The 14,060-nt window shown below is 42.9% G+C and overlaps 2 protein-coding genes across 3 annotated transcripts in view; one reads left to right on the top strand and one right to left on the bottom strand.

Annotated features, from left to right (window-relative positions):
• Window positions 1-2,198: 2,198 nt before the first annotated feature.
• Window positions 2,199-6,287, top strand: SARC_01663 (hypothetical protein). Its single transcript, XM_014304613.1, has 6 exons — window positions 2,199-2,396; window positions 3,868-3,969; window positions 4,283-4,450; window positions 4,625-4,718; window positions 5,025-5,164; window positions 5,314-6,287. Exons 1-6 carry the CDS (start codon window positions 2,238-2,240, stop codon window positions 5,419-5,421), a joined length of 771 nt encoding a protein of 256 aa, XP_014160088.1. The 5' UTR covers window positions 2,199-2,237; the 3' UTR covers window positions 5,422-6,287.
• Window positions 5,631-14,060, bottom strand: part of SARC_01662 — a gene marked incomplete at its 3' end in the record, with an annotated part of 11,266 nt that continues 2,836 nt past the window's right edge. The window contains exons 1-18 of one of the 2 annotated variants that reach the window (XM_014304612.1): window positions 13,780-13,835; window positions 13,291-13,543; window positions 12,756-13,111; window positions 12,423-12,596; window positions 12,118-12,287; window positions 11,613-11,918; window positions 11,237-11,447; window positions 10,909-10,954; window positions 10,627-10,784; window positions 9,926-10,265; window positions 9,386-9,477; window positions 8,965-9,070; window positions 8,565-8,813; window positions 8,081-8,331; window positions 7,613-7,756; window positions 7,082-7,369; window positions 6,680-6,717; window positions 5,631-6,400 (exon numbers count right to left, since the gene is read on the bottom strand). In XM_014304612.1, coding sequence (XP_014160087.1) covers window positions 6,244-6,400; window positions 6,680-6,717; window positions 7,082-7,369; window positions 7,613-7,756; window positions 8,081-8,331; window positions 8,565-8,813; window positions 8,965-9,070; window positions 9,386-9,477; window positions 9,926-10,265; window positions 10,627-10,784; window positions 10,909-10,954; window positions 11,237-11,447; window positions 11,613-11,918; window positions 12,118-12,287; window positions 12,423-12,596; window positions 12,756-13,111; window positions 13,291-13,543; window positions 13,780-13,788 — 3,348 coding nt within the window. In that variant the 5' untranslated portion in view covers window positions 13,789-13,835. Of the gene's footprint in view, window positions 6,401-6,679; window positions 6,718-7,081; window positions 7,370-7,612; window positions 7,757-8,080; window positions 8,332-8,564; window positions 8,814-8,964; window positions 9,071-9,385; window positions 9,478-9,925; window positions 10,266-10,626; window positions 10,785-10,908; window positions 10,955-11,236; window positions 11,448-11,612; window positions 11,919-12,117; window positions 12,288-12,422; window positions 12,597-12,755; window positions 13,112-13,290; window positions 13,544-13,779; window positions 13,836-14,060 lie in introns of those variants that run through there. The other variant, XM_014304611.1, reaches the window with a different exon arrangement.

Genomic DNA, 14,060 nt, shown 5'->3' with positions numbered 1-14,060 from the left:
TGTGTGTGTGTGTGTGTGTGTGTGTGTGTGTGTGTGTGTGTGTGTGTGGGCGTTGTGTGTGTTTGTGAGTGTGTGTGATACATGTATTCGACAAATTTATAATGTGCATACATGCATTGTATGTTACTTGTTCGGTGGAGAGTAGAGCTTACTATGAAATGGATTGACTACAAACGCATGGTGTGGAAAGCGGCAGAGCACTTAGTACTCTGACAAATTTGAAACAGAAGAAGACACGACGACATCGACAACGTTAGTATGGGCGTACACGCGGCAACAAGACTTCTAAATCAGTTGAAATAAGCTGTTAATGGCTGCAGTCAGCCTGAGTAAGTCTGAGTACATACCTATGTGATAGAAGTGAAAGTGTACTAGAGTCGCAACGCACTATGGACATCAGTACAAAGTACATGGTTTTAATTGGTACACACCTCATATTTTTCCTTCTGACTCGGGGTATTAGCACTGTGCACCTTATCCCACATGGCCTCGAACTCCTCGACACCCTCGCTTACCTTTTTGAGCACACGCTCGATTTCCGCTGTTGAAAATAATACAGGCGAGTCAAACCGGAGGTCACGACGAATGCGACATAAAGTATATTCATCGCGGCAGTTTGAAAATTACTACCGACATTCGAGCTCTGGTATTTCAATACCACTAAAAAGTGTATACATAGTAGTTTCATTGCAGTTTTATCTAGCTGTGGCGTGTGCGCTTTGCACTTGCTCTTTATGTAAACTAGTGATATAGACGGGGACGAACACATGTGAGTGGTTGAATGCGTGCCTCCTACAGATCTAAGCTCGCCTTTCAGTAATTATGTTGCTTAGTGTTTGGCTACACCATAATTCAATTTATGATATCGTAATCGACACGTTTTTATCCACAGGATAAAGAGAACGTCGTCGATTGCACACAAAAGAGTATATCTACAGAATAAAGATAACTTCGTCAGTTGGACACAAAGTGTAAACTTAGTGGTCGGGCCCTACGACGCCGACTCAGCTGCGTCCAAACCATCGAGTTCGCTAAAACAATACAGAGAATAATGCGTACGAAGCCGGAAGCAACAGGACCCACCTTGCAGCTTTCGTTTTTCCGCCATCCTGTGTATCCTAGGCTTTCACCACCCACTAACGCATTTACCATACGTCTTCACATAGAGGTGTTGTTCGAATCTGTGCAATATGTCAAACTTTGTACAAGTTAAAGTGGGAATTTTTACAATAAAATAAACAAGGTTCTGCTGTGCTTTTAGGTGACAAAATAGTACTAATCAAATTGTCACGTGAGAATTTAATACATATAATATATCTAAAAATAACATACATGGCTTTTTTTGTATCAGCAATGTGTATTGTGTTGATGTATCATCATGTACGTACCAATCTTTCTCGTCTCGAGCAACTACAATGACCATAGAGGCATACACAACTATAAAAAAATGGGTCAGTTATATTAGGCAATTACCGTTTCCTGAGTCACGTCCTCCACTGTCGCCTGATCTATATTTTCTTCCCAACAATCTGTAACTTTATTCATTAATATACGGTATGGGTGATGAGAAATTTCTTGACCGAATCGTGGAAGTTTATTGCAGTGTGGCCTAAGAGTGTGTGTTAATTTATTAAGTGCAATCGACAGAGAGTGATTATAACTAGAAGACCTTCGAAGTCAACGTCTCCTGTAGTCTAGTGATTGGAACAGTTTTCAATAACTGGACTTAAACAGGCATGAACGGAATGGTCACGGCCGTACTGTTTCCGAATACACTCGTTCTTTATAGGAGATCATCACAACCTTATTTCCTTTGTCGTGGATATTCACTTTATCTGAATATTCTTTTTTTTTAATAAACATAAATGAGGTTGTAGTTGTTGCTAGTCGAGTTACGAGTACTGGATTCGGAGTCGGAAGTCCAGAACATGAAGCTTCTTTGCCATATCCACTACAAACCACTATCGAGTTGTGACTGTAGTCTGTAGTCTGTATGTCGTGTGACATCACCGACATGGAACCATTTTTCTGTACAGATATTATTTAATTTTTATGGAAAGAAACGATAATGAGGGAAAAAAGCAAGCTCATTGATGCTCACTACTGAGGCGAGATAGTGGCCATTATCCCTTTTAGACTGATATTTATAAATATCCGTATAGGAAAGATATTATATAGTATACTAACTCCGCAGTTGTCGAGACTGCAGTAGTAGTGAGACGTATCTTGCACACAATATGAGCACTTTACTGAGTTTAAATGAAGAAAACATAGGTCCGCAGAGATGTGCAAGGCTGTGGATCCTATCAATAATGACCTTCATAACTTTTTTAATAACTCTACTATTAATTCCAGAGTACTACGTATACAAGAACTTTGTTTCAGCAGAGTGTAAGGTAAGCATCGTTTGGCAAAATGTCGAAATTAAAACATTATCATATATAATGAGTAAGAATATTTACATGTGAATATACTCTGCCACCTTTGAATCCGTCGAAACTGAGTTAGTTGGGGCGCAAGTCAGTTTCCATACTCCCATTTGCGATCTATCACTGTCTCTGAACACGAGGAGTGTAAACGCCAGTCAGTACGTTATCACATCTCTCCAAAATTATAACCCACTATGCAGATAAGCAAACGCGTGTACACACTCAAAAAATCACGTCTCAACTGTCGTCTATTCCGTCGACGTTTGTTTTGATGTTATGTTTCTTATACTCATACTCGTACATAGTATACTATATCTATAAAGAATATACGCTTTTACGTATACATATATATATATATATATATATATATATCTATACGTGATTACATAAGAGGCATACGCATGAAGATGTGGGTACGTATATATATATATATATGTGTGTGTGTGTGTGTGTGTGTGTGTGTGGGTGTGTGTGTATGTGTGTGTGTGTGTGAGGACTTGCATCTATAATATATATATATATATATATTTGTGTGTGTGTGTACATATATATATATATATATGTATGTATATATCTGTTATAGATTTACGTGCTACACACGCTTACGTGCACACACACATATATATATATATATATGTGTGTGTGTGTGTGCGTGTGTGTGTGTGTGTGTGTGTGTATGTGTGTGTGTGTGTAGGATATATATATATGTACGTGATTATAAAAAAGATATATATAATTATATATGTTAGTACTCATATATATATACATATATGTCTGTCTGTGTCTGTGTCTGTGTCTGTGTTTGTGTGTGTGTGTGCGTGTATGGGTGGGTGTGTTTGTGTGTGTGTGTGCGTGTAGGGGTGGGTGTGTTTGTGTCTGGGTACGTATATTTCAAGTATATATATATAGGTATGTATAAGTAAGTATGTATATATGTATGTATGTTTGTATATGTGTGTATGTATATACATATATATATATATATTTATATATATGTGTGTGTGTGTGTGTCTATGTCTTTGTCTGTGTCTGTGTGTTTATATATTATACATGCATATATGGGTTTTAATAATGGTTAATTTTGCATTGTTTCATATATCTGAATGTTGACGTGCGACACGAATATTCGTAGGCGCAGGTGTATATGGTCTCATTGCGTAGAAGTTCGGCCTTTAGACACTGTAATTTTTACCACTTGTCTATATGCTTTGCTCTGGGCACCTGGGCATGTCGAGTCCATGTTCAAAAGGTCAGTTTGTTGTGAAGTTTCGTCGATGTACATGTCAGTGAGAGTATTTTCTCATATGTAGTCACAGACGCTGCTGCCAGGGGTTTGTTGTGTACATCGAAAGAGCATGGAATCAAACTTTGGACGTCCCTTTCGTTTGGCCAAGTGCCTTCTCACATGGATGTTCTAATTTTCACGTATAATTTATAGGTAACGGACAAGAGCGTCTACTCATTTTTCATCAACGAAGCCAAGATAGCCAATTTCGTCACGGTGTACGATGAAGAAGGAGAGGTCACCGAGCGATTCGAGGTATATCTATCGAGTGTACGCGTGAACACCGCAGTATGTAAAATTTACTTCAAATTAATCGCCAATGAAACAAAAGGGAACGGTTGCTCGAGCTTCAGTTCTTGTCCGCGTGTGATTTTGTGCATTTCTATATATCGCGTGCACGAGTATTTGTGTATTCTTGTGTGACTTCCTAAACCGTCGTCATGTCGTGTGTGCACAGTTGCACGGTATCGGGTGACTCGATTTCAATCGCTCGTATTCCCTCACCAAAGCTTTCTGTTCCGACTTTCTCTGCTCTCCCTGGTTTCGGGATATCACTGCTCAACTCTAGGCGTATGCGTGTAATCCGATCGACTGTGACTCTAAGAGTGGCGGTTTCATGGATAAGCAAACGTGGTTGCGATCATATAATGAAGGACAGGTATATCCTTGTATGTACAGTCCGATGCATGCGACTGGAGGCTACAATTGGGTGACCTACGATCCGGTTCCTTATTCGGTATGATCCCAAGCGCGCTATGAGATGAGAATTCAATGCAGTCTTTTTCGATTCAAACAAACCGTACAAGCGAGGCACAAACGTGTTTAGTCGAGTTTGTGACTGATCTGGTTGCGATACATGACAATTACATTTGCCTGCGCCTACTAATCGCGCTTTCTTTCCAATCGGCAGTACTCCATAATGGTCATGTGGGTGGTGATGGGTCTCATCATGTTGATCTCGTTTCTGCTCTATCTTCATTCCCTGTGCTGTGCGCCGGTTGACAGTATGTTCGTATGCAGGATTGATAGTATCAAATGTGAAGCATATGCATATTGTATGTTTTGCACGCGTGTTTAGGGCAATGTGGGCGTCTTGATTTCGATTATTATCGGGGTCGCATGGCCGCTCATTTGTTGTCCTTTCGCTTTTTCGATGTCTGATACATGTCTTCCTGTTGCACGCAGATGATCATCTGCGCGGAGTCTGTCAGTGTACTAATTTTGCACGCGTTTAGTTGTGTATAGTTATTGGGCAGGCTCCTTATCATATTTGAAGTCCACTGACACTAACAGGATCTTTGCATAACCAGGTGTCTACAGTTACTGTTATAGGATATGGGTACTACTGAGGGATGATTTCGGGATGGGCGAGAAGGCCAGCGGGTGCTGGGTCGCCTTTAAAAGTCTCTTGCCCTGCAGAGGGTGCCGAAGCTATAAATACACACGGCAGGTGAGTCTACCCTTTTTGTGTGAAAGGTATTCATCGAAATTTATCCGAACCTGCCTGGTCTGAAGTTTATCATTACAAATATCATCAGGATGTATTCGCATACTTCTTGTTTGTAATCCCTGCTGATGCACCTAAATGCCCATATACAGATGGATTATGAGATGGATGTGGTAGAACTCGACGAGCACAACGAACCGCCATCGTATGAGGGGCCTTCAGAACCCCCACCAGACTATGGCCACGTGTACCACGATTAATCACAAGGAGCAACCCATGTCGTATATATAACTGCAGAATGGCCACCGAATGCGCCGTCGCTATCATTCACGGAACATAAGTAAATAACAAAAACCTAGTCAGGATCACCCCTATCCAACATTAAATATCATTGGGGACTCAATCTATATGATGTATCACAGTTTCAAAATCTGACGCCAAGACAATAAGGATTTCACGAAATATAAATCGCGGGTTTATACTTCGACTGGTTATGGAGATTGTTACATTCCATTCTACCGCTCCTAGGCGCTTGTTCCAATACAGCCTCTATGAACGAAGTAAGGTTTTTTGGTGTTACAGTTTGATTCGCGTGTGCGTTGTCTTTACGGTGGCTTCAATCTACTATGCGTGTTTGCCCGAGTTATATCGTGTTTTCCTTGTCCTGAGCCTATAGGGCTACTATAGGGCACTACTACATGACATACAGGTACACTCTCCATAGTAGCGGGTGCGGTATGTGCTGATATTGTTTGTTGTCAATCATTCAACAATTTTTCAACTTTCGTATTTGCGCATAAATTTCTTCTACATTTACACTACGGATGTGCTTCTCGTTTCGGGTCGTCGTTTGGCATACCTAGCGGCGAGCCCTATTTCCGCTGTCTAATAAAGTATGTGATCCACAATGTACTAGTTGTGGAATGTGCGTATGGGGTGTGTCATCGGTAACCCTACACCTAATTCTTCTAAATATTTGCCTAAAATTGTTTAGTATGTGTCAGTGGTGAGATACATCGCAATCTGATTCCGCGCATTTGATGAACGTGGGCGGTCAAACGATATGCAGGAGATGCGTACTGCTAGCAAGGGTTTGAACCCGAGTTAACCAGGTCGTTCATGATACTTCTCAATTCGTTTGTTGCACTCGTCTGATGCACACCCAACGGCCTTAGAACTAGCTGTGCGCCTTTGCGCGTGTCGATATAGACATCCTTCGCAATGTAAATTTTCTTCAAACTGGGATAAATAAGAAAATACGCCAAGTCAGAGCTCGATGGGCTGCACGGTATCAGTTCGGTAGCAAACATAAGCACAAATACAAAACCATATCGGAAACGAGATAAATAACTTGAACGCAGCTATCATTCTAATAGGCATAGCATAATTAGTACGAAGTCTCAGGGAAACTGGTTATGAAAAGCAAGATTTGCACATAAGTGATCGTGAATCTTTTGTGTGTATTTCCAAATGCAACACATGCGCATATAACTTGTCACAAGGGTAACAGTAACTTACTCATAATTCATTTGCGGTTCGGTTTTCGACTCCGAATCCTGTGAGAAAAAGATGTGAAGAAATCCGATTAGTTTTGTTCAGTCAATCTTTGTGAAGATACACACGTGAGTGGCGAAGCATTCGTAGGAAGCCTCACGAATTGTTTGACTGTCGAGCCGATCTCTCATGTATACTCTTATACAACTGCACAAGGACAGCAGGCGCACACACTATGGCTGTCAATATATGCCGACGAGACATAGAGCGCAGTATGAAGCATGGTATGAAGTATGCCTTGTAGCAGAAGCGGCAGAAACAACCACGCATCTGACAGGTACGACCAGAATTACTCTGCCAATATTTATAGAGCTACCTCCAATATCACATCGCAAGTTGCTTGATTCAAAGCACGAATAATTTTACCTTTCCTATGCTATTTTCAGCCTCATCGCATAGAAGAACGTCATACGGGACATAATTCGTTGTGAGCTGATCTTTCTCAGAGCTGTCACGGTGGGAGGACACTAGCACACATAGTAAGGTTATATGTCTGTGGACTCGTTTGAGATCTCCTAAGATACTTCTTGCCTCCTTCGCATGTTCCCTGCCATTCCAGAAGTGTGAATCCCTATTACCCTTGTTTGTTTCGTTCGGCACGCTGTTGAGATCTTTGGCGAACAGCTCCAATGATCCACGCTTCCTCGTCAAGTTCTGCGAGATATATTATGCAGGATCAGTACTAGGTGTGTACTGTGGTTTGTGTAAGCTATAGCCATTCCGACATTGTTTTTGAGAACGAGACATCGAAGCTCGGATGTGATACCAGTTTCGCCAACCGGTTCATTGAATTTTTTTTTGGATATTACATATGTATTTGCAAATGGAGAATACTTTCTATACAAAATCACCTAAATCCGCGTAAATAAACACACATACTTAGTCAATCTCACCTACCATAATTTCACTTTGCTGTGCAGTACTCAGTCGGAGCACATGGTTGAAAATATCATATGGATCGTCAAACAACACCACAGCCTCCGAAGTTCCATCTTCGACAAAAACTCGCGCACTACAACGCAAAAGTCCTTTGTCACCTTCCTGTGATAGTCTCAAAGATACGTTTGGATACGAAAATAGAGAATGCTATTCGAAAGAGCAAAATTATAGCATCATATTGACAGGAACCTGTGGCTTCCGATACAATACGAACCAGTGCATATAGCTAATATATAAGCACGCTTTGCAACTATTATTTGCTCAGGTGCCAGAGCCAACTCGTACGAATGATGCCTCGTATGCGAGTGCATTAACGTATTCGTGACTTCAGGTTGGTATTACAAAGTTATAGCCAATCACTTAAGTAAGAAGGATCTGTAAACCCCGATTGAGCACTTCCCATATACGATACATTATAATACATACCCGACCGGGATGATTCTCTTGGCACACCAGGCATGTAATCCGCATGGTTTGCCCACACGTTACGCAACCATGCGTGAGCTTGATGTGCTGTATTGTGTTGATGAAACACCAAACAAGATGCGGACGATTCTGCACATTTACGGCTTTTTTTACCCTACTTGCGTGCTGGTAACTGTCAGAGGGCTCGTTCGATGTCCCGGTAGGACCAGAAGACAGAAGGAAGTCCTTCAATAGCCATTTGTCATAGTCGCCTAATAGGCGTGGGAAAGTTTATGCGAACATTGTTCAGACACCTTTGTTACAGCAACTCTAATAGTAATCGTATGGCGGAAGTATACTGATACAATACAGCTAGCCAAAGTTTAGCAAAACCATGAGAATGCACATCTAACTTGACAATCGAGGTGCACGTCGCACATGAAATAGTAAAAAGCAAAGTAAAACGAGCCGCAACTGCCACAAATATCCAGAGCGTTGTCAGTACCGTAGTTCACAGCAGGCTGTATTTGCGGTAAGATACTATTTTTTCCAGTGCGAGGGTCAACACCGTAGTGTATGACACCCTTCTGAGTGACTTGATCCGCAATGGCCCCTTGTGCATCCCCATTCGGTGAGTGTGTATCAGCTACCGGCAACGCCTGGACAGTGATGTTGCTCAGGGCTTTGAAGTGGGCGTACAGATTGCCCTTCCGCGAAACACGGGCATGGACACGCTCGAAGCACACAGTCGACCCTGCGGATAGTGTAAAGTCACAACTGTGTGAATCATTCGAACGCAAAGAATTATGGTCAAGGTCAACACATATTGACACTACGGGAGTATTGGGAAGCTACTAGCATGTGAGTTGTGGAAAGTCCGTATCTTGTAATGCAAATCCGCATACCTGGTATCAGGCCCATCAATATTTTTTTGCGCCCGGTTTGCAGGGAAACGTAGACATCCATCACCTCTAGAGGGCTGGCTATGTCCGCCAGCCTTACTTTGACAGTCTGCATAAAAATAAGACAAGAAGTTGTACGACCTAAGCACACATTTGCTTTGCAGTCTGTAAACAAGGAAAACGATAAATAGTACAGTGTCCAGGATTAACCCATCTTTTACTTTGGCAGAACTTCAAGTCACAGGAACGATAGCTTGTATGATGGTATGGATTGTGCACAACACATTTACTAGTGCCGTCGGAGTCGAACAAATTCATCCAAGGTTTAACCAAGGAGTGTGCCACTTAAGCGATACGTGTTCCTCGAGAACCACACTTAGATATGCAAGTGTACGCTGGAAGCTCTCAGATTCGTTCGGCTTACCTCGGATGTGTCATTCGGATCTTCCGCGGCGACGAAGATGCGTTCTTTTACTATCCCGCGCACGGATACGAAGTCAGCCAATCGCGTGGACGCTGCGGCCAGGGAACAATAAGGCAAGTGATTTGGCTTTGGTTTTTAAAGACATATCCAGTGAAAATTTCATATGTAAGTAGCCGGAAATTAAAGGTATGTATAAACGCCTTTGATGCATCAAACCCGAATACTAGACATACGGCAAGAATGCCAAAGTCATAGCTAGTAAGTTTTTTCACTTTGACATGTATTTGACCCGTTAGATATACCTTCTCGTTTTTAGCCATGTATAGTTTCGATATCAGCCTTAAACAGGAAAATGTTGTCGTAAATACACTTGAAAACAGGCCTTTATGTTCTATATTAAATCCAATTTTAGTCAAGCCCGCCTCGCACCTCGCACCACAAAAAAAGGACACCCCATGACAAATCTACCATGTCCAAAAAACCGCACCCAAAATGTCAACTTCGTAAAACAACTGCTAATTTTTTTGAGCTAGCACATACCATTCAGTAGGTGCCGGACATCATACAATTCATCAAGATGGGAGAGTACAGTATCGCTCAACCGCACCATCCCACTATCCCGGTCAGTCGCAGTGTGAGATACGCACTCTCTATGCATCGACTCAACCACCGTGAAATCATCAATAACCCACGAATCTCCGCTCGGCAAAATCGCATTCGTCCGCGCATTGGTTAGACGATAGTGCTTCCTTGGAACCAAAAAGGGAAAGTTTTCCTCACCCTTGCCTAGTAAGGTAAGCTGTACTGTCACGGGGGGGTTCAGGCCTGCGGGCCTTCCACGGCCTCGACCACGCCCTTGGTTGCGGTGCGCGGTTTGTGACTAAATAGGATATGCATGATGATACGATCACATAAATATTGAAGTAGACCATTCACAGACGTTGGTAGCACACAAGAAAACCTGCAGATTACACTGGACTGTATAAACACTTGAATACCTCATTGGAATTACGCTGTGTACTGTACCGTGAGTGGACCGAGATTGGACTTCGGGCTCTGTCAGGTTATAATTGAACGTATTTGATTGTTTATAGCGCTCATGACGCTCGGATTGGCCTCATATGAAAAAGCTGGTACTGGACTATGTGCAAATCGGGTATTCGCCAGCGGCAACAAATGTAAGTGAATCATGTAAGTGATATATTATGGAGACGTGCACAAGCATTTGCCCGAGTACTTACAGTTGCGGTTATGTTGGAGTGTAGAACCACGGCGGTAGCGTACGACTCGCAAGAGCCCAGCACCTTACTTGTTTCATGCTTATTCAGGATCATGATCTCGGCATCGATTGGTATACGACCATTGCTCACAACTCTTTGTTTACCAGTGATGGGTCGTTCTATTAGTATGCAAGTAGCATTGCATACGGTGCATAGTGAAGTACATGTCAGAAACAGGCTTATCAAGTTTGAAAACAACCAAAACCAAGTCGGCACTTCAAGCATGTAATTTGTAACACTCACCTCTGTCCGCCGTTGCACTCGGGACTTTACGTTTTCCGGATTTAGTCTGCAATAAAAGGATATAGATAATCAACTTCGGTGTCGAGAAACATGTCTCTTTCTTACTACTATCTACACAAGCCTGAAAACTAGAATTACAAACGCAAATTAAAACGTGGTACGGGTGTATAGTCGCCAACTACTGTGAACTATCTAGAGCGGACTCGTAATATACATCGATGAACACACAAGGGAACACCTAGCTGTTGTGCGTGGCTAAGCAACAGACTGTCCGCAAAATTGTTCGACGTACACCGCAAAGGTGGATGGGAAGATTTTGAGGACTTACCAACTGCAGGACATCCTCCTTTGCCGCGTAGATGTATTTTAATACGTCCGCCACACCACGACTATCCTCAGGCAGGTCTTCAATGACCAGGTAAAACTTTCTGAGCGCGAAAAGACACCGAAGTGATTCGGGCTCTAACCCAGGCACAATGACGTCGATCGCATCCTTATCACAATCGCTCATCTTCAGACATCGCAAACTGGATGAGTATCTGTGGGTTGAAGATGGGTCAGTTACCATCCCCCCGCCCACTCCTCTCATATTGCATACAGAATCAAGAACCATCACATATTGCACGTCTTCCGTACCATACGACTGCTTCTATATGCATACTCGTGTACTGTTGGAGACTTGCGCACACTAGATGCACACATACCGTAGATAGTAGACTAGCACACTATTATCTTTCCCTACGAAACCGCTGGCCACAGAGGAAGCTTCCAGCGTGTTGAATATCTGCTCCGACCTGTATATCCGGTATCGGCCACTGTCCCCGTTAGGATCTGATACATCCACCATCGCATTCGTTTGCAAGACACGCACACTGCAGACTTCTCTAATGAAGCGGATACTTGGCATCGGCGTAGAAGGCAGTCGCATGAGTGTGCACGCCCCACGAGTATTATGGTTGATAAATTCTTGGTAGACCTTTTGAGCACTGCTAGTACTTTCTGCAACTCCCCTGTGTGCGTATCGATTTGAAGGTGGTGCTAAGTAATTGTCACATCTTCAAAGAGAAAAATTTGCTACATTAGAATATTACAATCAATACAGCAACATTCAACACCCGTGGACTGGATGAGAAGAATTCTAATTCAAAGATCAGACAAGTTAGTCCAAAACACAGATGCACCATTATTTGCACAAAACCCAGAACTCACCCAATGTCTTCCTCTTCGGAATCAACCCCATTTGGATACGCGGCAAATTTATTTGCATCTACCTCTTCAGTATTGGTTGTAGCTTTCGTAGCCTTCAGTAGCTTGTTTACAAGGCCTAGAAGACGAGCTCGGGTACTTGGAGGCAGGCGCATGAACCAGTCGATCACTCTCTGCCATCGTGACAATAACCGCAAGATGCTTATGTTAGTAGTAGAGATACGAAGGTATCTTTTGGCAAATTCGAATCTTCTCAGTACAATCGCCATCTTTGTACACAAACGATTGGTGAGCCTGTACAAACTTACCCGTATATCATTGGACGCAATGATATCTGCCGAGAGATACGGTTCATCGTTTGTGTTGGGAATACGAAGACCTTCAAATGAGCATCCTTTAACCCTGAAAATGCCCTGGAATTTTAACGAAAGCACTAAGGATGCCCGAAATGCCCAAAGGTAATCCCTCACCGACGAAATCATCTGCTCCGATACACCAATTGAAACTTGTCTCAGCATGACTGATCACAACACAACACGAGCTAAAATGTGCAAATAACTCTCAATTCAGTTGATTTGAAGGAATTGAAGAGAAACAAAACAAATCTTCACCAGAAAATCAGAAGTTTTAAATGGGCATACCGGAAATGCTGAGAAAGAGTCGCGCTGCGGTAGAGTCGGCACAAACGGCGCATCTGGGATATCGGAATATGTACACACTACCACAGAGCTGTACGAGCAACACGCCAATCCCACCAGAGTCCGCGTATCCCGCGATGTGGCGTCAAAAATGGGATGTGCATTGTGTACCTTCACGCTTGCGCCTACGCGGAAGCCGCGGCCATATTTGGTGGCTTCTTGATGGGTCAAGAACAGGTAAAGTTTGCCGTGGTCGAGAGAGTATATCCGATGCGACATACTCTCGCTGTGAGAGATTTGGCCTAGATATGATACGGTGGGAACCTCTCCATGGTTGAGGCATTCGTCCGGTGAGCAGTCTATGGTATACGAAGCGAGGTAATTAAGATAGTCAGAGGGGAATTTAGTACAACTACATTGGGGTAGATACCGACCATATTGTCCAAACAAATATGAAGCGAGGCATGCGTAGACAGGAAGGGAGGAAGAGCTTTACTGTGCAGAAATATGAAAATATCTTGGATGGCGAGAAATATACCATGTGGTCCATGTCGGCCACTCGAATAAGGTTCGTAGGTTTCCAATGCGGGATACAGTAATCCGCTTAGCACCACAGTCCCTGTCCGCTGCAGAAATAGCTCTTTGGCCGACTGTGCTTCAAGGATAGGAAGTTCATACAGCCGCTTTCTCTGCAAGCATGTCACCAGACACACCTTACCAATGTGCAGGAAAGATCGCCAGTGTACTTGGTCGCCGCCCTCAAACAGTACTATACTCTTCGGACATCTTGCCTACACATTGTGAACGACTTTCATTATTTGATAGCAACGACAATAGAACATGATGGGCGATACACAAACCCAGATCCATCCTGCACTGAATAAGCCTTGGTCACAAGCAACTCGCGCTTTTAAAAAAAAAGGAAACTGCTGCAGTATTTCAAATCCCCGAAATTGCCGAAGTTGAGTGATATTTAGCGTCCACACTTACCACACGTACACACGCATCAACAATCACATTGACTTACACATTTCATGCGCGGCTGTAGTGGAGGCTCGTTCACTTGATATGAACGTAATTCTACGAAGAAAAAAGTCCTACCCTGCAGCTGAATCACAGGGCTTACAGCTGAGACAATACCCACCACATTGAGGACAATCCGCGATCTGAGAGAGATAAAAGCACACGAATCAGCCATATTTTGGAGACTAACAATAGGCAAAGTCCGCAGTGGAAAAGACGGACAGATATCGTTCAAAACAGCGTCACGGGGGCGCAACTTCAAAAACCAAAAATACACGTATACAC

This window comes from Sphaeroforma arctica (assembly GCF_001186125.1).
Source record: "Sphaeroforma arctica JP610 unplaced genomic scaffold supercont1.68, whole genome shotgun sequence".
In the NCBI taxonomy this organism is placed as follows: domain Eukaryota; class Ichthyosporea; order Ichthyophonida; genus Sphaeroforma; species Sphaeroforma arctica.
Note: the sequence above shows the minus strand (reverse complement) of the source record. Positions and strands in the feature narration are given on the sequence as shown.